At 39.9% G+C, this 24599-nt stretch overlaps 1 protein-coding gene across 1 annotated transcript in view; it reads right to left on the bottom strand.

Annotated features, from left to right (window-relative positions):
* Positions 1-24599, bottom strand: part of fbln2 (fibulin 2) — a 57667-nt gene that overhangs the window by 20649 nt on the left and 12419 nt on the right. The window contains exons 3-9 of the mRNA XM_088330839.1: positions 20199-20313; positions 14292-14421; positions 12171-12372; positions 9609-9827; positions 8860-8970; positions 8513-8614; positions 6301-6432 (exon numbers count right to left, since the gene is read on the bottom strand). Of these exons, the coding sequence (XP_088186965.1) occupies positions 6301-6432; positions 8513-8614; positions 8860-8970; positions 9609-9827; positions 12171-12372; positions 14292-14421; positions 20199-20313 (1011 nt within the window). The remainder of the gene's footprint in view (positions 1-6300; positions 6433-8512; positions 8615-8859; positions 8971-9608; positions 9828-12170; positions 12373-14291; positions 14422-20198; positions 20314-24599) is intronic.

Here is a 24599-nt window from a genome sequence, read left to right as displayed (position 1 = left end):
TGAAGGCCAAAAGAGACTGAAGGATACAAAGGCCATTTTATTTATAATATTGTTTACTGTAATTTAAGATGCACAGTGTATAAAACACATTTTTACTAATGTCAGGATACTGAAAAATGGCCATTGTGCTGTAAATAATCCCTGGGCCACAGTTTAGAGACTTAGTTCATGCTATTTAACTCTTTCATTTTTTTTTTATTCCTTTATTTACTTTATTGGGGAGAAATTCAAAGGTTTTCAATATTTTTCTTAAGAAATATTAAAGGTTATAAATGTCAGGAGTGAGACATCTTTGTTATTAGAAGATGTGTTTGGGGAAAGAGCTCAGTGGGCTGAGTATAATACAAGTGTTTGCATTGAGCACTTAACTAAAATCGTACTTTAGTATATTTGACCATTAGATGTCTCTTTATTGTGTTGTGCAACCGAAAACGGGTGCTACAAGCGCACCGATTACAAACTACAGAGACTCAAATTGAACAAACCACATTTTTCTTCATTTTTTTGCCAAGCCTTTGGCTTTTGAGTACCTATAAACAAGATGGCGGATAACTAAGTCTGCTAATTGTAGTTGTTTTGTCAAATAAATATACCGTATTTTCCGCACTATAGGGCGCACCGGGTTATAGGGCGCACCCCCAAAAAATAGTTTTTGGTCCTATATCTTCCATAGATAAGGCGCACCGGATTATAAGGCGCTACAATGGGAACGTCGACAAAACAGTCAGATGATTCAGTCCAACTGATTACCCCCTTAACATTCCCAAAGCTTGCAAAGAAGCAAATACGTGTCGTAGACACGTGCGGATGCGGTGTCCGTACGATGTCACTCAAATGCATCGTTTCAAATATCATTCGGGAGGTTAAAGTCTTGGGATTCAAGAAATGCCAAACATTTCTATGTTTCTATTTTCTTTTTCGCTCGCAACTTTACTGTGCATTTGACAATAAACACTTGGAATTGAGTTTAATTCACTCAACTCATCACAGCAACATCAAGATCGTTCTAAAACAAGATACCGGGAAAACATAAAGCCGCATAACTCACCTAAGTTCTCACGTTCAATAATGATACGCAACCATGGTCTTCTTACAACCGTTAGTGAAGTAAATCCAGGAGAGTAAATTATTTGCAAATACAGACTGATAAAACGTGTTTCTCTATGGTGTACTTTAGCAAGCTTGCTAAGCTTGCTACGCCATTGCTAAACTCGGCCAATTGCAAGATTTGTTTTGGTCATCTAGCCTATTGGAGGCTCTGAATAATTTCAGCCAATAGCGATCGATTTAACTGATGATTGACACATCTTTTTTGGCCAATTGCAGGGTTTGGTTTGGCCATCTATCCAATCCGAGGCTCCGAATAACTTCAGCCAATAGTGATCGATTCAAATGATGATTGACACATTGGTTAGCCAATGAAACGCCGGTATATAAATCCCAGCATACACCGCGGACTTGCTACGCCATTGTTAAACTCGGCCGATTGGAGGGTTTGTTTTGGGCATCTAGCCAATCCGAGGCTCCGAATAACTTCAGCCAATAGTGATCGATTCAAATGATGATTGACACATTGGTTAGCCAATGAAACGCCGGTATATAAATCCCAGCATACACCGCGGACTTGCTAGGCCATTGTTAAACTCGGCCGATTGGAGGGTTTGTTTTGGCTCCGAATAACTTCAGCCAATAGTGATCGATTCAAATGATGATTGACACATTGGTTAGCCAATGAAACGCCGGTATATAAATCCCAGCATACACCGCGGACTTGCTAGGCCATTGTTAAACTCGGCCGATTGGAGGGTTTGTTTTGGCTCCGAATAACTTCAGCCAATAGTGATCGATTCAAATGATGATTGACACATTGGTTAGCCAATGAAACGCCGGTATATAAATCCCAGCATACACCGCGGACTTGCTACGCCATTGTTAAACTCGGCCGATTGGAGGGTTTGTTTTGGGCATCTAGCCAATCCGAGGCTCCGAATAACTTCAGCCAATAGTGATCGATTCAAATGATAATTGACACATTGGTTAGCCAATGAAACGCCGGTATATAAATCCCAGCATACACCGCGGACGACTTCGCGCTCGGGGGAGAATCTAGTCGGCGGCTGTTGCGTAAGTTGCGAGACCTTGCAAATTTAATATTGAGCCATATATAAGGCGCACTGTGTTATAAGGCGCATGGTCAGCTTTTGAAAAAAAATTAAGACTTTTAGGTGCGCCTTATAGTGCGGAAAATACGGTACCTTTCTCAAACCATGAGTATTTTTTTGCCCGATAATTAAATAACTGGTAATACTGCTTTTTATGGGCAGCACGGCGGCGCAGTGGTTAGCGCGTGTGCGGCACAGTTCTAAGGTCTTGGGAACCTCCTGTGTGGGTTCAAATCCAGCTACCGGACTTCCTGTGCGGAGTTTGTATGTTCTCCCTGTGCTTGCGTGGGTTTCCTCCGGGCACTCCGGTTTCCTCCCACATTCCAAAGACATGCATTTCAGGTGGATTGGCCGGTCCAAATTGTCCCTAGGTGTGAATGGGCGAGCGAGTTGTCTGTCCCTGTGTGCCCTGCGATTGGCTGGCACCAGTTCAGGGTGTCCCCTGCCCACTGCCCGATGATTGCTGGGATGGGCTCCAGCACCCCCGCGACCCTACTGAGGATAAGCGGTGCAGCTAATGAGATGAGATGAGACTGCTTTTTATTAATGACGATTTTTTTCTACCACGAGGATTTGCTAGATATTACACATTGCCTCTTTAAGTTGCTGTATGAAAAACCTCTCAGTAAATAATATTTGATTATATGATTGAAACAGAACAAAATTGCTAGTGTTGGATTAACAGAGTTTCTATTTATGTGTCCACGGCAATGAGTGTTATTCTAACACTTTTAGAAGTGTTTTGTAATAGTGACTAGTTTTAATTTTCCACTACACAAGTGTAATTAAAACAAAAATATGGAACACAAAAATATGACACTTAAAACTACTGTTTTAACACTGTATTGCAAATAACTAGTGAAAGCAAAATAGGTAGGAGTTATTTGCTCAAGAGAATTGGTTCGCCAATGCTGAGAACTGATTTCACAAATGCTTGGTTGGGAAGTCAAACAGTGGCCATGATGCTGTGGGGATAATGTACATCTGGTTCAAATCTTTTTTTTTGCCTCACTTGTGCCCATCTCTGTTTCTAGTCCAGTTCTTCAACTGACTGTGGGGTTGCACCAGAAATTTGGGTGTGGTCCATTTAACACTCTTAAGAAATGTTTTTTGGGTTAACTTCCATTCTGCCAATTTAATATGATAAAAAAGAGGTTTAACACTTACATATTTGCTAAATGTCATTGATTGAAAACCACCAACTTCAACCTGCAATTTTGGGTATACATTTCAGTTTGTTACACCTACAATAAATCAGCGTATGTATTTCTATATGTAGATTGTAGTGCATAGTTGGATTTACGTAGTGAAATAAAATGTTTTGTTATTACTCCTGCGTTCCAAAATGTTCCTTTATTCTATTCTGTTGCCGTTATATTTTCATATAAATCATGTATAATAATGAGGCTGATAGTAGTAGTACCGTATGTTCCGCACTATAAGGCGCACCTAAAAGTCATAATTTTTTTCAAAAGCTGACCATGCGCCTTATAATACAGTGCGCCTTGTATATGGCTAAATGGTGTGTCGCAAAGTCTTGCAACTAATGCAACAGCCGCCGACTAGATTTTCCCCCCGAACGTGAAGTAGTCCGCGGTGTATGATGGGATTTATATACCGGCGTTTCATTGGCTAACCAATGTGTCAATCATAATTTGAATCGATCATTATTGGCTAAAGTTATTCGGAGGTAGAGGGGGCTGATCCTTTTTATCATTAATGGGCTTGCATAGGCTAAAGGGACAAAACAAAGCCTGCAATTGGCCGAAAAAGATGAATGTGAATAGCACGTTTGGTTGGTAGTCTACGGCATAGAGAAAGCATGTTTTACTATTCTGTATTTGTAAATATTTTATTCTCCTGGATTTACTACACTCACGGATATAAGAGGACCATGGTTGCACATTATTATTGAACACAACGACTTCGGTGAGCTACTTCGGCTTTATATTTTCCTAGTATCTTGTTTCAGAGTGATCTCGATGTTTCTGTGATGGGTCTTTTTTTAAATTAAACTCAATTCCAAGTGTTTATTGTCATATGCACAGTAAAGTTGCGAGCGAAAAAGAAAATAGAAACTAAGGAATGGTTGGCATTTCTTGAATCCCAAGACTAACCTTCCGAATGATATTTGGAACGATGCATTTGAGTGACATCGTACAGACATCGCATCCGCACGTGTCTACGACAAGTATTTGCTTCTTTGCAAGCTTTCGGAATGTTAAGGGGGGTAATAAGTTTGACTGAACTATCTGACTGTTTTGTCGACGTTCCCATTGTAGCGCCTTATAATCCGGTGCGCCTTATCTATGAAAGATATAGGACCAAAAACAATTTTTTGGGGGTGCGCCTTATAACCCGGTTCGCCCTATAGTGCGGAAAATACGGTAGTAGTAGTAAGCAGTGAGTAGTAGATGGTAGTATTAGTGGTGATTACTAGAAGTAATAGGGAGTCGTAAGTTGAGAGTAGTACATAGTAGTGAGTAGTGTGTAGTAGTAAGTAATAACAATGAGAGAGTACTAGTAATAGTAGTAAGCCGTGAATAGTAGTAAGGAGTGAGTAGGAGTGAGGATTAGTAGCCATGCATATTAGTAGAGGTGAGTAGAAGTTCTAGTAGTGGGTAGCAGTGGTAAGCAGTAGTGAGAAGTAGTAGTGAGTAGTAGTGTGCAGTTGTTAGTAGTAAGTCATTGTTAGTTGTAAGTAGTGAGTAGTAGTAGTTAGGAGTAGGTAGTAGTGAGTAGTAGCAAGTAGTGTGTTGTAACAATGAGCGGGCGAGTAGTAGTAGTAGTAGTAGGTAGTGAATAGTAGTCAGTAGTTAGTACTAGTGAGGATTAGTAATAGTGCATATTAGCAGTAGTGAGTAGTAGTTCTATTAGTGGGTAGCAGTAGTAAGTTGTAATGAGTAGTAGTAGTAAGTGGAAGTGAGTAATAGTTAGTAGTAAGTCGTAACTAGTAGTATTTATTAGTAAGTAGTGAGAAGCAATAGTCAGTAGTAAGTAGTGAGCAGTAGTTAGTAGTAGTGAGTAGTCAGTGTTGATAGAAGTAATAGTAGTAGTGAGAAGTAGTAGTAGTAAGTAGAAGTACTAGTAATAAGTTGTCGTGAATATTCCTAGTAAGTAGTTGGAGTATGTCGTACTTAGTAGTAAGTAGTTAGTAATAAGTAGGTAGTGGTTAGTAGCTAGTAGAAAGTACTTAATAGTAAGTAGTTAGCAGCAAGTAGTTCGTAGTAAATAGTGAGTAGTAGCTACAGTAGCTGTAATAGTACTCAAGTAGTACTAGTTGAAGTTTTAATAGTAATAATATTATTTTTATTGTTTTGGAAATAAAAAGTCAAGAGAGGACACCACTGTTGGAGGTCTGGAGGTCGAGGGGTTTTCGTGCAGTGTCCCTTCTGATCTTGGACTGCACACAGTAATCATCTTTTTTTATTGTGTGCACACATGCTGCAGTTGGCACAAAAAAAGCAACTGGTGCAGTTTTCCAAAGCGCCACATTAGTAAAATGATTATTGATGCAAGGTTGGCACAATTAAGTACCAACCCCTTACCCCACTTTGTGTCTAAGAGTAAAACTCATAAAACAACCATTGTTGCCAATTTTACTCCATTTTGGTAAGAGAGAGAAAGATGACACTTGAGATCAAATACAGTAGTTAACAGGCTAACTCGTTGCTGTGCTGAGCTTTTCTAGTCCATGAACTGTACTTCCTTTTAAAATCTTTTTTGCGCTTCGTTGAGCTTTCTTTACATTTGAAAGGAGAAGACGATTTGAGGAGTCTCTTTGATTGATTCCACAGAGAGCCTGCAGAGGCAAGCAGTACGTCCTGCGCAGCTAATAATCATCAACAAAAGCGCTGCTTGCTGCTTTATGAAGGAGACTTCAGCACAGGGCAAATTTATGACGCGTGAGAGTAATGAGACATATTGCTCCACCTCAACACTGGGTGCTACCCCTATATAAGGTTGTGCAGCAGCTGGGTTTCACACTGATAAAATAGGAGCTATTAAGTTACCTCGTCTATGTTCACACGATTGCTTTTAATCTTTCCCCCAAATGTGCTTTATTCACTCTGTGAAATAAGCAAATGCTTTGCACAGTACTATTTTTCTACCCAGCACTAATAAAAGCATGGCGCACCTTCACAATTGCCTCCGCTGATTTGGTATCCCGGGGGACAGGTGATCAGTCTTTGGCAAATGTAGCTCCCTGCAGTATTCATGCAGCGCTCATTCAACTGGCAGGCATGCGCTGACATACACTCGTTTATATCTGTGACAGAAAAAAAAAACACAACAGAGGAATTTGTCATTGTGGAGAAAGGGATGCAAATGTTATGAACTGCTTTTGTAGGCACGTGAGGCTGCTTGCAGGTAAAGTAACTCTTCAACAAAAGAATACCATATAAGGAAACTCGTTTCAAGGTGATTATAAACAAGTAATGTCTATTTCTATAAATCTAAAATGTCTATTTCACGGTGTGTTGGCAGAAGTAAAGGATTTAAGCTGTACTTCTTGGGGCAATGATGGGAGAAATCAGAAATTTAGCTTCGAGTTGAGACAAACTGGGCCCAAGTAGTGGCACAGAAAGGTTCTCCATGGGACCAAAACAAGAAAGGATTGGGGGCCCCTGTAGATAGGGTACAAAAGATAATCGTGAAAAGGGAACACATGGTAGAAAAAAAACATTCTCACGGGTGCCAGACTAGAAGAAAGACAGACAGACAAAGACAGAACGAGACGCACATACAGACAGACAGACAGACAGATTGAGACGGACGGACGGGACGGGACGGGACAGAAGGAAAGAAAGAAAGAAAGAAAGTCCTTTATAAGGGAGGGTCGATTTTGGTGGTCTTAAAGGTGGGGTGCATCGTTTGAGGTGTCCTTAAAAAGGTAAAAAGGTAAAAAGTAAAATATTTTTTCTATTAAATCTGTGTTCACAATGCTCAACTGAATTCAAAGAGCCAATATGCTTATTTTGACCACCTAACCCTATCTGCTTTTATCTTACCTTTAGCAAAGCTGTTTGGGGCGAAACAGATTAGGTAGAGGGAATACGGGGGGAGTGGTGGAGAGTTTAGCTTTTTTCAATGTGTAAGTGTAACACACTACATTGCATAGATAAATATACGACCAACTTTAGAGAAACATGGAAAATGCTGAAAGTAGGAAGAAGCCTGCTACAAGTAGGTGCATTATTACTTTATGTGCTCGCACCAAGACCACTAGATGGAAATGACAAAACAAATCAAAGGATTTCATAACAAGAACAGCAAGTACCTTGTTTTTTCAGGAGAAGATATCCATTAAATGCATGTGCCTTAGGTAACTCACAATCCCGAGAGTTGCCCGATCACATCCTCAATTATCCAAAATCGTTGTCAGGTAGCCCTTTGGTATTTACCAAATCATGTGATGTTTGGTTGGGTTCACTATTGCATTTATTATGTTAGATAATTAAAATGTGTCACTGAGTATGTTGTCACTAATGCGATTTCAGCTATATTAGTTTTATAATTTAATCAGCTGCACATCATATGTTTCCACATTTTTAAAGAAGTCTTTCCTTACTGTATTTATATGAATGTATTCTTTCATATCAGTATTTTCCCAGCAATGGTCGTCTGATGCGTCAATCTTATCTTATCATACAACCTTGAAGATTCAGCTGTGTGCAGTTTTAATCTCTTGTACATGGAATTATTCTTTCTTTGGAATGTGAGTTCCTAGAAATGTCTGTTAGAGCTTCATGTTTCATTTTGCCAATCCACACCCCTTCCTTATAACAACTGTGGTCATCCATTTGTCCTTGCCTTTTTTGGAGGGGAACACTCTTCTGAACAATTGTCCAAGAGTGCATTCTCTTTCATTTATTTTGTAACTTTTTATTAAAGCTCCTAACCTGAACTACTCTCTCTCCAGCTTTATTTTTTTCTTCGTCCAAATATTCAGTCCAAATCCCAGAAGTAAAATACTTGACGGGACACAGATTGTCTACGCCAACTGTTACAATATAAATCCCTCGTGAGGTGTCATTTTTGTGCCCAACATGCACATACTTGCATGCCCATCATGAGGGAGCGGACAGAGGCTGCAATGATGACAAAACCCACAGGTGGCAGCCTTGAGTAAAAAGTTCCAAATTCCGGACATTTCATTTAATATGAAAAGAATAAGATATGACTCCTTGGGGGCTCCCTGATGGTTAAGGGTCCCAAGGAATTACCTAGTTTGCTACAACTTTACTCTAAAACTGAGACATGAAATTACACATGCTACTATGCATTGTAATTGTATACAGCAGACATTTTTGTCACTGAAAGTAATTTCGGTTTTCTATGTGCCTTGCCTTGACAGGATTGCTGGTCAGCCATGAGGGAGAAGCCTGGGTAACAAGAGCAGCGCGTAGTTCCGCCCTCGAGGATGCATTGCTGGTCACAAGGGCCGTTCCCTGCAAATATTTCAGCAAGATAACATGAAATGTACCATGGAACAAAGAACAACAATACATTGCATGTGCGTAGAGTGGACACAAATAGGTGTCTGTTTTCTTTCCTCTGTTGTTCTTTATTTTTCAGATAAAATTGCGAAAACCTGGACCTCCCCCGCAATGTCAGAAATGTAAAATTTGTCAGAATAAAACCACTGAATGTGTTCAGTCTTGACTCCGCCACCCTCCTCATGAATCTGTCTAACCTTCACAGGGGTTGAGTGGCACCAAAGGCTGGCTGGGTGGTGTAAAAGAGGGGGTGGGCTCCACCCCCCGCCTCTCATCCTCCTTCAGCGTGTTCTCCACATCCACCGTCTCTGCGGAAACATGAATAATCTCATCACAGGCGAGAGGTATTACACTCTAATCACCAAGTCGGCCTTGCCTACCACCGCCTTAGTTAAGAGCTTACACATTTTTCTGCTTTTTCCATCCAAGGAGATGATGCTGGCAGCCTCGGGAAAATAATATTATAGCAGTGAAGGTGCGGCAGGAAAAAGTATGGCCTACAGTCAAACGTTTGACTTTATTGGCGAGCTCCGTCTTCTGTCTATAATTTTGCATCCTGTTGAGACAGGTTTGTGTTGGCGAAAGTGTTGATGATCAAGCCTGCTACGCTGAATCCAATGCGTACGACATTATCAACAAATTCCACTCACGCCTGTCTTTTCGGTTTGCATACAATTTTCCAAACGGCGATAAAGATTTCATCAAAAACTGCAAAGCTTTTCGCCAGCCAGAAGGGCTGTAATTCCAGGAAAGGGATGTTAGCATGGCTGTTATTAGGCGGTATCGGCAGTCACAGACAGGAAGGAACTCTCAAGAGTCGGCGAAAATGATACACTGTCAACATGCTGACTAATTACGTCAGATGTAAATCATGTATGATAGGAGACACCTTTCCTGCTCATGTCCTTCACTGGAAATGTCTGCTAGCGCCACAACCAACTTTTACCTTGTGCACAAGTGTAAGCATCCTCTTGCAGGATATATCCTGGGAAGCACTCGCAGCGGAAAGAGCCTGGCGTGTTTACACATCTGTGCTGGCAGATGCTGCCCTCGTAGATCAGGCACTCGTCCATGTCCTCCACCTCAATAGGTTCCTCCACGGCATTCTCCCCGAGCCTTTCTTCTCCGATGGAAAAGGCCTCATTAGGATAAATACTATCTGACACTGGAACACACAGATTTGACACTTAGATAGCAGCTTTATGTAAAGTACAAAGGACTTCTTTGTTCAAAGCAAGCATTGTTCAATAAGTTGTTGACATAGTTGCTGAGATGTCTGTTGTTTTTCTCATTGGTAGGAGTCATAGAATAGAATAGAATAGAATAGACCTTTATTATCATTGTAACATTATAAGTTGAACATATTGTGACAACAAAATTTTACGTGGCACTCCAGTTACTGTATAAGATAAAAGTTAAAAAATAAAAATAGATAAAAAGTAAAATAAAAAGTAAAACGGAAAATGAAAATATAAAAAGGTAAAAAATATTAAAAGATAAAAATAATTTGGATATAATAAAAAGAATTTGGTTATAATAAACTGAATTTGGATATAGTCATTAAATGTATCCTGCTAAATGCAAGTGAAGTAGTGTGTAATCAGTGTCTGAAACTCGTGACAAAAAGTTACCGGACACCAGGGCAGACAACTCTGAAAGGTTGCCTGCCCAGCCATAAAGTTGCCTGTCCCATGTTTCACAACTTGAAATACAATAAGACAACTAATCGCAGATTTTTTTTTTTTTTTAAAGTATTACATTTTGATAATCAGAATATATAGAACAGCACTTTAAAATTAAATTTATTATAAATCCACTTATCACATTCATTGCATGTAATGACATTGCTGTTTTCCATCTGCCATCAGTATGTACCTGTATTTACTCATCTTCATTCATGCAATATTTGCATTGCGTCGTCTGCTAAAAGCCACGTGAACTCCTTTTTCCACGATGCTTTTAATGTACATTTACGTTTTGTAGCGTCATACATTTTTTTAGCTTTTTTTGAATCTTTCTTCTGGGGCTTAGGTTTTGGCTTGATTCTTGACCACTTATCCATTTTTCTTGTGTTTTCTGTTGCGTCTACTTTGGAAAATGATATGCAAAAGCGCGACCTTATAACGCTCAGGAAAGTTATTTGATGCAGGCTTCTGATTGGCTGCCGAGTATGCAAATTGCCAAACCAACCAAAATTCAGAAATTTCCAAATCGAACGAAGATTTTGAAATTGGAATAAAGCAAACGTTTTATTTGGAAAAAAAAAAAAAAAAAAAAAAAAAGGTTTATTTTTTCTTGAAAAAGTTGTCGTCCCCCGGGCGGAGACGTTTTGTAAGTTGTAAGCCCGACGTAAAAGATGCACGCGCCGGGCGTCCGGGCAAACATTGTTTTCACTGGTGTAATGAGCGTTTGCACATAAAAATACACAGTTACAGGTTACATGCATATGGACGCATTACACATCACAATGCCCTCGACAAGATTGTTTGCACCCAAAAACATACATGTACTGAATGTTCATTTTTTGGTCACATCGTTTTATTCTGTGGTTACTAGTTTGGGCTAAAATGCCAATGTAGGGTCAATCTTTTCACAAAATTGATGGCATGAAACAGTTTAAAAGCAATTTGATTGGAAAAAAATAATGATTTGATTCAATACAGTAGGGATCCAGTTTCTTTTTTTTCTCATTTTATATCTTTACAAATGATTGTGCTAATATTGTAAATGTGCTTACTTTCTACTATATAATGGGCGGCTCGCAGATCAAATGCAGCCTAGAACTAACCCACGATTTGTACAGCTTGTGGCCCTTATCAAAATTGTAATTTCAAGTAGAAGATATTACAGTTATCTGTACACTGTGTTCGATGCTGTAAATTAAAAAACAATTTTCTCACTCTAATGCATTGCAAGTGGTTCTCCTTATCTGAGATTATTAAATTCAGCCAGACTGATATGAAACAAATAGCTCTGTTATGTATATGATATACAATAGCTCCGTGGTTGGTCTACTGTATTTTAGAGTGAAATCATTACATTTCCGTGACAATGATTTATTCAATAAAAACGGATAGTCCAGTTCAATCTATTTTTCTCCATTTCTAGTGTTGGTTATTCACCTCCTGAATACTGTAAGCCATCAATCCAAACTGTGTGAATTTAAATTATTATCACATTGGAAGAGGCATAACAACCCTCCCAACTTGTGAACTTTGAAGCAAACAACAATACAAAGGCAAAACTTGGCAAGCCAAAGCAAAGAAATAAAGCAGGTACACGGCTCAATATTCCGGAGATTGCACTTTGTTCTTGGAGGCCATTACACTATATTTCAGCCAAGGGCGACACGCTTCTTTTAAATGCCAAGAAAGCAAATTACCTTTGCTCCATAGCAAGATTTTTTTCCCGGCACTCCATCGATTGATTGCTTTCACCTTTTGACTTAAGGCTTACGGAGCCTTGCTAATTTTGTTGGTGGTTGAGTGCCTGAGATTCCTCTTCATACCTTTTTTCGGTGGAGAAGTGGCACCGAGGGCGGGTTTTTCTTTCACGGCGTGCCAGCTGTCAAGACTGCCGTCCCATATTCCCGTCCCCTCACAGCAAGAGACGAATACGTGCCTGCAGGGAAAGCCCATGTGTTGATGGGCTCTGCACTCTTGACCCTCGTTGCGGAACTTCAACCCCAAAGAGCAGCAGTCACAGCACTCCTGGAGGTCAGTACATTGAAATTGGAGGTAAATTCTGAAAATCAGGAATTGTTGATTTTCCTCAAACCTTTGTTTTCCCATATTCTGAAACATGCACAATGTGAGGATATAGTACATGCTTTTCTTCATAGAACATATACTTCATTGGTATACTCCAATTTTCAGAGATGATGCATTTTGAAAACAGCATGTCTAGTCTCTGTCAACCTGAGCTGTGACGTCATTGTAAGAACACCCTAGAAAGCCAGTCACCATAGTTTTAGGTGTTAAATAGTAATAGAGGTTATGAGTGTTTTGATCAAGGTTTTGGTAGCGCTGCCGAGTGGTTTCCTGGCGCCTTTCCAAAAATGTTTACAAATAGAAAAAGATAAGGGAGAAAAATATTTTTTTGTTTTAATATGGTTTCCTTAATAAGATAAACATGACACAAACCCTTTTAATGTTTTCCAATTTCAAATGTGTACAATAAATACAAAATGTTAACTAGGTGTGTAATGGTAGAAAGTGACAGGTTTGACTGCCGCTCTCTCACTGGTATTCGGTTATACAAAGACGGGATACCAGCTGTCGCCTCAAATGCAAAAAGTCATATTTTGTGATGTTAAGTGCCCAGAGAACATAGCTACAATGCAAATCTCAGAGGAATTTTCTTTCCTATTGTTTTCCTGTATGTCCCCTTCACCTGTCTTAGAGCTGAGCTGCAAGGGCCCAAACTTCGCATTTCAACATAAAGGTCACATTAAAACGGGAAAGAACACAATCCTGTTATAGGCATTTAATTAGTTACTAGTTAACTGTTTTTATTAAGTGACTTCTGCTTTTCGCCATTGGAATGACAAGAGAAAAACGTGGGCTGGGTATAAACAAAGGGACACAGCAAAACCGACGCTAATGCCAGGCGAATCGACCAAACAACACACAGTGGGTAGCCAACATTTGCCGACCAGGAGCAAAGAAAACAGGATGGCCCTCTGCAGCTCCCATGCTATTGGTAAATTAGATGGACACAAATTATAACAACGAAACACACAAAGCAATAAACAACAACGAAAAGGCACAATTGCCCAACTAAAAGGAGGCGAGGGCAAACAAGAAAAGCATACCGTCACAACGGCAGGTAAACTTACCCCATGCTACTTTTAGAGGTTGAAGCAAGCAACTCGTAAAAAAGTCACGAGGCCCCCAGCGACCGAATAAGCAAAGTTCTAATTTCTCCAAGCAGATATGAGCTGTTAGCAATTGCTGTTCACTACAATCACTATCTGTTTCGGAGCTGCCTCACATGCTGTGTTATTGTGATTTGCAATTTTAAAAGTGTTTTGTTCTTTCAGTAACGTCACAGCTTTAAAGGAAACAAGCCAGATGGTTGAACATTACGCGATATGTGTCTAATTGGAAAAAAATGTTTTGGGGAATACTTCTAAAGGGCTTGATTGACTGAGTTGGACAATGGTGATTTAAAAGCAATACATAGGGATTAGACACTTTTCTGATGCCATGCTATTAAATTAGGCAATAATAAACTGAACTCAAGACTAAACATAGTTTACTACCACATTATCACGCTAAATTATTCCATCCTCTCCCTGAAAATGTTTCTGCAATTACGAAGAGGTCAAAGGATTGTTTCAGAGGTCTCCTTTGAAGAGAGCAAAGCTTGTGGGGCTGAGAGAATATGTGACTCAATTGACCCTCAGTCATTAGTCTAAATTAAATAATGCAATTGACCAACTGCATGAAGTGCAGCTGTAATCGTGAGAGCAGCGCCTCCTGCTTTGAGGAACCGACTCTATGCTATCCGTTCTTATGTGACTAATACAATCGTCAATTGTTAATTCAGACAGAATAGACCTCTTGCAAATTTGGGTTTTGCTTTTGAACCCAGTGAACTGTGTTAGTCTTTAACCACTGCTACTTGCCTTGTAGGAACTGAGCCCACACCTATCACTGGCATCCTCCTCACAGACATCTCCGTCTCTGGCTGCACTCATCCCGGCCAGACATCGGCTTTTTCTCAAGGATCCCAGGCAGCATTGCTGCTGAGCCGTCCTGGCGCAGACAAGAAGCATTGGAGAAAAGGACTGCTGGGTTATACAAAATCAGATAGAGGCCCTGCAGCAATGGGTGAGCTGCCCATTCTCTCAACAGGCAATTCGAAAGTAAAGTAAATTGGGGAGCTTAGAAAGTATTTTTGATTGAATGTGAATTGGAACAAAAGAAAGAGAAACTGGAGAGAATGCGGACCAGAACACGATCCTAAAAAAAGATGATCTCTAATCACACCATAAGTCATATTTTCACTATAAACTGAATTTAGGAGCGGGTTACTGATATTGTTACAAAGAAATTCAACATCAATAAATATAAAGATAAAAAAATATCAATGTCGTGATTGCCAATCTGGAGCACCTGCGGCAGTTTGATTGGCGCCAACAGCCCGGACAGCTGATTGGCAGACACTCCCTTTTTAAACCCCCGGCTTCCTCTCAGTGATTGTCAGATTGTTGCGAACTGTTGTATTCCACTCAGTGAGCATTCCCGTCCAACTCCGTTTCTGCTGACCCTTTTTCCTGCCTAATCTTCGTTATTGACCCGTTTCTGAACCTGATTATACCCGTTCTGCCAGCCTCCTGTTACCTGACCCGTTTTGCCTCGTTTCCTGCCTGCCTCCTGCCTACGACCCCGATGACGAACTCGACCTCGCTTTCTGATCTCCAGCCCCGGCCAAACGACTTACTACTCCCGCCTGTCTTCGTCCGACACGGAAGTGTCACTCCCGCCTCGCTCGCTCCTGTTTTCCGTCAGTCCTCGAATCAAGCAAGCAAGCCTAACTCTCTCTCTCTTTTCAAATAAAAACTGAGAAACGTACGCTATTGAGTCCTGTGTCCGTTATGGTCTGTGACAATTAATGATTTACAAAACATTTTGCTATGCCGGAGGTCAAAATGTGTTAAATAATTTTAGCATCCCCATTAAACTGTTTTGAAAAGCAATCAGTGTTGGGAATAATGACGTTATAAATAACGCCTTAACAGAGCAGCATTATTTTTTTTTAAGTAACGGGATAATCTATTTTTTTTCTGCTGTTACATCGCCATTACCTTTACTGTTGATCAGAAGCAGTGCATTACTTGGGATGCAGAAAACCAATGGTGGCGTAACCCCATCCAACCGCCCACCTCCCCTCCACTCCCCTGACCTGATTTCATGTTTTCAATGGCACGGTTTTCCACTCTCCCTAAGTTGTTTAGGTCACATCTTTACGGATCATGTCACCATTCAAAATAGCGACTACCATACAGTTAGATAGCGTTTAAGTAGTTAGTATATACTAATGCGCCAAAAGCAAAAGAGGGCTGAGTCGCCAAAAATGTGATCCACCAGTGCTGTTGACATCCATGGATGCAGCGGCAACTGACTTGGGTCATTTGCAAATGAAACGTCTCTATGAGCCAGCTCTTGGCAGTGAACAACCAACAGCTGGGTTCCCCTGAGATGCCTTTTTTTCTCTCATCATTCGACAGTATGCATTTTTTGACTTTAAATTTGTTGAGCATAAAAAAGTTACATTGTTTTGTATTTTATCTTTTTTTTGTAGATTTATAAATATAACAATTTAATTTCCAATGTTTTTCAGGGTGTATGTGTTTATCCATCCATCCATCCATCCATTATCTGCACCTCTTATGCTCAGTAGGGTCGCGGGGGTGCTGGAGCCCATCCCAGCTATCTTCGGGCAGTGGGCAGGGGACACCCTGAACTGGTTGCCAGCCAGTCGCAGGGCACACAGGGACAGAAGACTCATTCGATCATTCACACTTAGGGACAATTTGGACCGGCCAATTAACCTGACAAGCATGTTTTTGGAATGTGGGAGGAAACCGGAGGCCCCGGAGGAAACCCACACAAGCACGGGGAGAAAATGCAAACTCCACACAGGGGGTTTGATCTCGCGACCTCAGAACCGTGCCGCACACGCGCTAACCACTGCGCAGCCGTGCCGCCCATTTGATTTATTAAAGTCACTTTATATGGTTTACAGCTGATTGTTATTTTATTACATTGTTAACGGTTTATATTTGTTGCACTTCAAGTGTAGGATAAATCTGTTGCTGGTGAGGTGCAATAAATTTAGTGTATGTATATGATCCCTTAATCACTACGGTCATTGGGGCACCATCACCTGTGGTGTTTCCTGGGCAGGTAGAGCCTGGCGCCACCCGTACAAGTTTCTTTAACAAAACTGCCTGTCTGTTCTTCTCCATTCAACTGACTCAAATACTGCTCAGAAAATGTCCAATTCTTTGACATACAACTTATTTTTAAAGTAACACTAATAGTTACTTTTCCTGGTAACTGGATACTTTTACTATAGAGAAATTCAGTTTCTAACTCGATTTGGAAAAAACAGTAACTATTATTACTTTTTTTTAAAGAAACGTGCAAAATACTGGAAATAACATTTGCATAATTATGATGAAAAGCAAATTTGACTTTGAATTGAGATGAGCTTCTCATCTCATGAGAACTAACAATCATGCAAGGTTTATAGGCTGGTAAATTATAGAAAAAAACATTGGAGAAGACAACGGCTAACAACAGACATTGCACTTGCTATCAACGAGACCCTTTTCTTTATGAATTCTCTGCAGCTTATTCACACTACTCCTGCTATATGGGCAGTTTTGAACCAAAACAAAAGGTACTATTCTATCTTTCCAAATGCCAAGTCCGTAAAATGTATGCAAGATAACACCGTGCAGCAATGGCTGTGATTTAAAAAACAACTGGGAGAGCAATGCTAGTTTAACATGTGTATGTATTTATCTTCTATATATTCCCATTATTAAAGTTTCAGGTTTTTGTCTATTGATGTTCAATAAAGTATTCATCAAAATATGGCTCAAAGTCGTGACTTCTGACACACATACACATACGAAGGGTATTCGGACCCCCTAGACATTTTTCACTCTGTCATTTCAGACATTTGGCCCCAAAAAAATATCAAAAAATTTAATTCTATTCCTCCTAAATGTACAGTACACTACCCCCGTGTGCACAGATAAAAACAGTAATGTAGGGTATTAAAGGGTCATTAAACCATAAAAACTGTACTGTAAAAGCTCTCCATTGATTCTGATCCTCCTTTAGATGATATTGTTCCTTTTTGGAGTCTGTCTGGGTTTAATTAAACCAGACTTGACTTGGAAAGGCACACATCTATCTAAATAAAACCTTACACCTAGGAGTGCGTGCATAATAAAATGAGTATCATGAGGTCAAAGGAACTGCCCAAGGAGCTCAGACGCCAAGGCAATAATCCGACCAAGTTACATAAGAATTTCTGCAGCATTCAAAATTTCTAAGAACACAGAGGCCTACATAATCCTTAAATAGAGGAGGTTATGGACAACCTGGCCGTAGAGCCAAACCGGGCAGTTTTGGTGAGAGGGATGTAAAAACCCAAAAGATCACTGTGCCAGAGCACAAAGATGCAATAGGGAAATGAGAGAAATTTCCACAAAGTCTGTTATCAATGCAGCCACAGTCGAGGCTTTATGGCAGAGTGGCCCGGCAGAAGCCTCTACTCATATGGATTGCCAAAAACCCCAAATGACTCCCAAACACTAGAAAGACTCTTTGATCTGATTAAACCAAGAAAGAACTTTTTGGTGTAAATGTTCAGCAGTAGAGAAAATATGGCACTGCACGTCACCTGATATCCTGAAAAAAGCTATCTACCAAAGTTCAACATCCAACCTGACAAAACTGGATGTTATTTTGTAACGGGTAATGACTTACAATCTTTAAATTTTGGTTTTTGCATCATTACCAAAGAACACTAACTCAAAATTATGCTCTTACTCAGTACTGAGAATAGAATCGGAATACTTATTCCCAGTGTTGGGACTAACACATACAAAGGAACGTGTTCCACAAACACAATAATAATACTTTTCACAGTAAAAGCGTTATTAATATAAAAAAAGTTAAGTTACAACATTGTGCGTTATTCCACTACTTATAAAACGCAGGTTACATTTTACAGTGTCCTTGGATTGCTGAAAATTACCATTTAAATTCATATTGTCACCTTCAATCTGCCAGACACATTCTCTAAAGCAGGGGTGTCAAACTCACAGGGAAAAAGAGAGAGAGTGTGGGAAACAAAAGATAAAAAGTCATGAGAGAGGGGGAAAAGAAAGGGAGAGGAAGAAATAAATCCAAAGAGAAATAGAAAGACAGAAAGAGAGAAAAGAAAGCACGAAGGGGGGGGGGGGAGAGAGAGAGAGAGAGAGAGAGAGATACAAGTACAGTGTCTTTGTGAGAGGCACCTGGCTCTCAAGTTGACATATTTCAACCTGCAGCTTGTTTTTCTCTTGCGCTTCTCTGAGTGTTGTCTCGCGGGCCGGATTTAATCCCTTAGCGGGCCTGAATTGGCCCGCGGGCCGCCTGTTTGAAACCTGTGCTCTAAAGAGTGGGCATGTTTATGTTTAGTACAAGTGAATGGTTTGGGCGCCGCAGTCTCAAGCACATAGTACGAGAACACTGAATTTATTTTCATGGTGATGTTCTCCCTAGTGTATATACAGGGATCCCTTGGTATTTGTATAGCCCTTAATCACAAAGAGTCTCAAAGGGCTGCACAGGTTATTGCACAGACTATTATTTAAGACTATTATTACACCATCCCCTGATCTGGAACCAACATGAGGGCAAGGAAAAACTCAAAAACCTTGCATCCAGACCAAATTTAGAATTATAGAATAACATACTGAATAAAAAAATTACGATAAAAGTGTGCTGAAGTTTGGTATTATTATTTGTAAAATAGTTTTTGCAACACATAATACCTGAAGAAAAAAAGAACATGTCTTTGACGGTACCCAAGAATGGAGTCGGGTGGATCTGGAGTGTCTAAGCTAAATGCTTGCAAGCTCCCAAGAGTGCACTAACCAAGAAATATGATGGGTCTTTGCTTCCACAGGTTGGTGTATTTTCTTCAATGTATTTTATTAAATGGCTATATCAAAGCAGTTTTAGGGGGTCTGCTGTAATAGAAGAATTTACTTTTATTGTCATTCTTTGTAACCATGCACACAGAACGAAATGTCGATACACCTGACCCATACAGTTAAAAAGTAGCGAGCCGATGCAGCCGCAGCCAAACAGGGCGCCGCCATTTTAGACCCAACTGCTGTGTTGGGAGTCATTAGGTGGCCAAACCCCCCAATTCCAACCCCTAATGCCGAGCACCAAGCGGGAGGCAATGAGTGCCAATGTTGTAAGTCTTAGGTATGACTCGGCCGAGGCTTGAACCAGCGACCTCCTAGTCTTGGAGCGGGCACCCTCCCATCTAGGCTACCGAGCTGGTGGAGGGAGCATATACGGTAATTTGTAACTAGTAACTTATTACTGTATTTCAGTAACACGCCCAACACTTTTTATGACCATGTTCTATTCCAGTTTTTCCTTTTTAGTACATTTCCCCCCCAAAAAATTATGTTCCTTTTGTTAAGATTGGGTGCTGCGTGTGCATTATTGAGAAATAAAATGAACTTTTTGATTTTGCCAAGTGGCTACAATGACAGAGTGTGAAAAGTTTAAACCCATTGTAAATCATCAAACAAAGAAAAAATGGGATTTCTAATCACGATTTTGTGAAATAAATCTTTTTGACACATCAAATAATAAATAGTCATGAGAGCAGAAAAACTATCGAATGATATTTGAGTTTCTGGAGGGGAAATTCCCGTATTTCCTCTACAAATGTGATATTGTGCAACTTGTATTTTGCGCCAAACCGAGGATTTTCTACTCCTTACCAGCAGATGGACTGTCGGTCTTTGGTGGGTGGATCCATGTGGTTGCAGTGACCACTAACTGAAGCCCATTTTGCCCCAGTCTCACAGCAGGCCTCCACCAGCTCCACAACTGACACTGGGAAACACAAGCACACAGTACCACAGTATTTGAACCAGCAGGTTTTAAATTAATAACAACTATAAATTAGAGTAAACATGGTACCAAGTAAAATTGAGTTCAGTAGACCCCATCAGATAACTTTGTTACAGCAATTCAAGGCATGCCTAAAGACAGATAAAAGCAGCTGGGTATGGTGTATCAAGACAAGCATAATTTTGTTCTCAGATTTCCAAGCCCTCCCATTCACTTGGCAGGAAAAGGCATGAAACTTGTTGAAATTGCATTTTAGCAAAATTGCACTTATTTGCAACATCTGGCCTAATCAGCGCAGGAGCGGAGGAAAGCATAACACATTAGCACTTCCTTTCGAATTGGGTCAAGGAGCAGACGGCACAAAAACACATTATCCAGTTTACCGGGAAAATGTGCATTAACATGGCAGTGCATTCCAGCTTTGAAGTAAATTGACTGGTGTCTTTCTCAAGCAATATTTGGTGTATGAAATAGTAAACACTTCTGAACCAAAAAAGTGTGGTAGAAAAATAGATTACCTCTTATTTTTTCTTAAACTTTGCTTCTCCGGCTTCATATTTTTTTGTTTTCTCATCTTCTTTTTAATTAGCGAATGACATTCCAGGCTCCAGCAATACCCTCTATGGACTAAGACTGGTACTGAGTTGGACCGGCTTGACCCTGGGAGGCTAGGTTAGCTTCAGCTGCCTAGTATTCCATCCAAGTACTAAGCATGCCTCACCCTGTTCAGCTTCAGGGATAGTTTTGACAAGACTGGATGATGCCTGTTTAGGATCGCCAGAAGAGACTCTGTTGCTCAACTTCTTTCAATTTGCTCAATTTCTCCCCATGTTTTGTATTGAACAATGATACAGGTAATACGTTATAAACTGATAAAAACAAAAACCGCCAACATGATTCTATGTTAGAGATTTATTAAGAACAAAACTCCATTACTAGGAATATATTCTTCAAACTAAATCATGTTCCAAATAAATCTGACATTTACGCTATTTGTTAAGTGATTACATAGAATAGAATAGAATTAAATAGAATATACCTTTATTGTCATTGTTACAAAATGGGTTAACATATTGTTAACATATTACATGCATGTAATCATTGTTTAACTAAAACGTTTTGTACTTTGACATTTCACAGATCTGTTCAAAAGAACATTACAGTTATCACATCTGTGTAAAAGTCAAGAGGTTGTTAGTTTAAACCTCTGCAGAGGCCCTTCTTCATGGAGTGTGCATGTTTTCTGCATACCTCCCATTTCCAGATTTTTGTTCACAGAGGTCTTGAACCTTTTTTTTTTATTGCTAACTAGTCCCTTGTTGTAGATTGCCAAGTGGTTCAGGGTATTCCCAGTCAAGGCCAGCTTACCCTTCAGCCTCATGGTGACAAATGTGAAATGAAATGGCTCGATCCCTCCTATAGTGATTGCACCATCAATGTTGATGTTTAATACTAGGGTCTGTAAGATTTTGGAGGTATGCGTTCTATCGACAATTGTTAGAAAATAAGCAAACACGTTAGCACAAAAATCTAACAAAAGGTACCCCTTACTAAAGCCTCACATCATGAACCAAGAATTTCTGACATTCAATTTAAGTTGTATCTATGATTTATTATTGTCACGAAAGGCATTTAAGTCCATGTTGAAACAATCAAAGCATGAAAAATTGTGATAACATACAACATGCTGTGTTAAGCAGTCTAATAACATCATCGCGTTTTAAAGACATAAATCTATTTCATGTTGCACGTTCAGGGCAATGAAACGGTCTGGAACAAGGTTTTAAGGTTAGGGTGGTATAGGCTGGACAGTTTAATCAACATTCTTTATTTTTGTTTGACTAATTGAATCCAACTTACACTGCAGACAGCCAAAGATAACTATTGAGATGATGATGGATCCAAGAATGCTGGAGAGCCACAAATGGACTTCTCATGCTATAAGTTTTGGTTGGTAATGTTAGCCAAACTGCTGTCAACTGTCAATACAAATTAAGATTAGGAGGGACTTTTCAGTATTTGGACTGCCAACTCTAAAAACCACAATCACAAAAAAACATCATGCCGACCCTTTTTGTGTTCCGTGATATGTAAAAAAAAAAAAAAAAAAACGGATACTTACTTATACTATGCAAAATTGTCCTTTTCATAACATGGTACTGTATTCAATATGACCTTATTTCACAAAATCCTTTTTTTCATCCCTCCAAATAATCTGTATGATGTGGCAGGGGTAAACCAGTGAAAGCTGTCGGGCCCTGCTGTTGAACAAAGAGTGTGTTATGTCACCCTGAACCGTTTCATCTGGAGGGACTAAAGCATGACCGACTTTGGTGCCGAGGTGCTTGACTTGTTTGGGTGTTCGGGCATTTGGGTTGGCCATGGTCCAAAAATGTTTGTGTTGGGTTTTTTTGCTATTTCTTTTTCCCTTTTTAAATTTGTTTTTGTTATTTTATGTGTTTGTATTGCTGTCGGTCACCCCTCCTGAGGGATATGAACAAGGTAGATAGATGTTTGAGGCTGCATTTTTAGCACTTGTATACAGGTAAACAGTCTTAACAGCTCATGATGCCCAAAAAACTGAAACCAGCAAAATTATTTTACCACAAATTATTCCTTAATCTTTTTTGCGCCGTGTACACCCCAGACTGATCGTCAGAAGATTATGGGGCCATTATGAGAGTGGGATTGAGTGGAAATATAACCTGCATCAGATACACCCAACTCTGCAAGAGAAACAGCAATCCTGTTTTTCTTTTTCAATGACCCCTTTAAATGACAGCAAGAGAGAATTTGTTTCTCAAATGATGGTGTTTATCATCATGAACTTTTTTAGAAGTGGTAGAAATATCAAAGCTTGTTTGGCCAAAGGAGAGAAAATAAATGCAATAGCTGTGGGGTATCATTGCAATCACTTCAGAAAAACAGTGGTATTACTTTAGATGCCTTGGGCTACATTTAAGATCTACACCCACTTTTGTAAGAATGCTTTTATTTCAGCTTGTTTGCATAATAAAAGACTAGCAATGACTCCCAAAACAAGCATCTGAAGATATTGCTGATCTACAATCTATGCATTGAAAACTAATGGCTCTAATTAAAGTTGATGAGCACGCTTCTCTATTGTAGAATTTTTCACGACAATTTTTACAGTGATCCTTTGTCAAAGAACGGTCCAGTATTCTAATTTTACATTTTCATGAGTAACAATATCTGATAAAGGTTCAGCCTTTCATTTTTGCGCCTTCTAAATTATGAGTATTTTTCTTCTTCATAATTGCAAAATAAAATACTAAACTACTAACTCAAATTCAGATAGTTGTTCAAAGGTGCTCACTGGATATTCATATATGCTTGTGGAATATATAAAATAATGACATTTAAAACCGCCTATTATGCTCAGCAAAAAGTGATCACACCAGTTAGTGTGAAAAAGGATGAACAAACAAAAACTATGTTAATGTTCCTCCTTTTGTTGTATTTTAAATCCAGGTGGGATCGTCGGATCAAAGACCTTTTATATCATATTGTAAAAGTTAAACAAAGTTCATTTGAACATCTCACAGTAAAAACTGGCTTAAAAACGTGAAAAGACCTTGCATCATCTGTTCACTAGAGTCTCCTTCTAGTGTAGTCACAGTTGCCCATAGAGCCCAATTGGTCCCGCCAGTTTGGCGCCAGCTGCGGCTCGTTGACTGATTGGCTTCCCTCCGATTTAAGCTCAGTGCTCTCACTCACCCTTTGTCAGTCCGTCAACGAACCTCTGCACCCGCAAGATGTGTGTTTTGACTCTGTCCAGTTTCCTGCCCGGTACCGTTCCCGTCTATTTTGTCCTGTTTGATATCGATCTCCAGTGTCCGGTATCGTTCCTGTCCATTTTGTCCTGTTTTGATATCGATCTCCAGTGTCCGGTATCGTTCCTGTCCATTTTGTCCTGTTTGATATCGTTCTCCAGTGTCTGGTATCATTCCCGTCTGATCTCTGTCTCCAGTCTCCTATATCTGGTATCAATCCTGTCAGTCCGGTTCTGTCCAGTATCGACACCATCTGTCCGGTATCGGCTCGTGTAACATGTATCGATATTGTTGGTCTCTGGCTTCCTGTTGTTCCACGCCAGACTTGTCTTTCTTTTTCCGCCCATTGATCGCCGAATCACTGGCGTTTTCGTTAAAGTGCATGACTGCCCCATTCCAGTAAAATAAAGCTTGTGTGAGAAACGTTAAGCATATGCGTCCTCCTGTTTCGGTCCATGACAAGTATCTTATGAA

Source organism: Urocampus carinirostris, chromosome 3 (assembly GCF_059441175.1).
Source record: "Urocampus carinirostris isolate Australia breed hairy pipefish chromosome 3, RoL_Ucar_1.0, whole genome shotgun sequence".
In the NCBI taxonomy this organism is placed as follows: Eukaryota; Metazoa; Chordata; class Actinopteri; order Syngnathiformes; family Syngnathidae; genus Urocampus; species Urocampus carinirostris.
The sequence above is the reverse complement of the archived record's forward strand: the minus strand, read 5'-3'. Positions and strand labels throughout refer to the sequence as shown.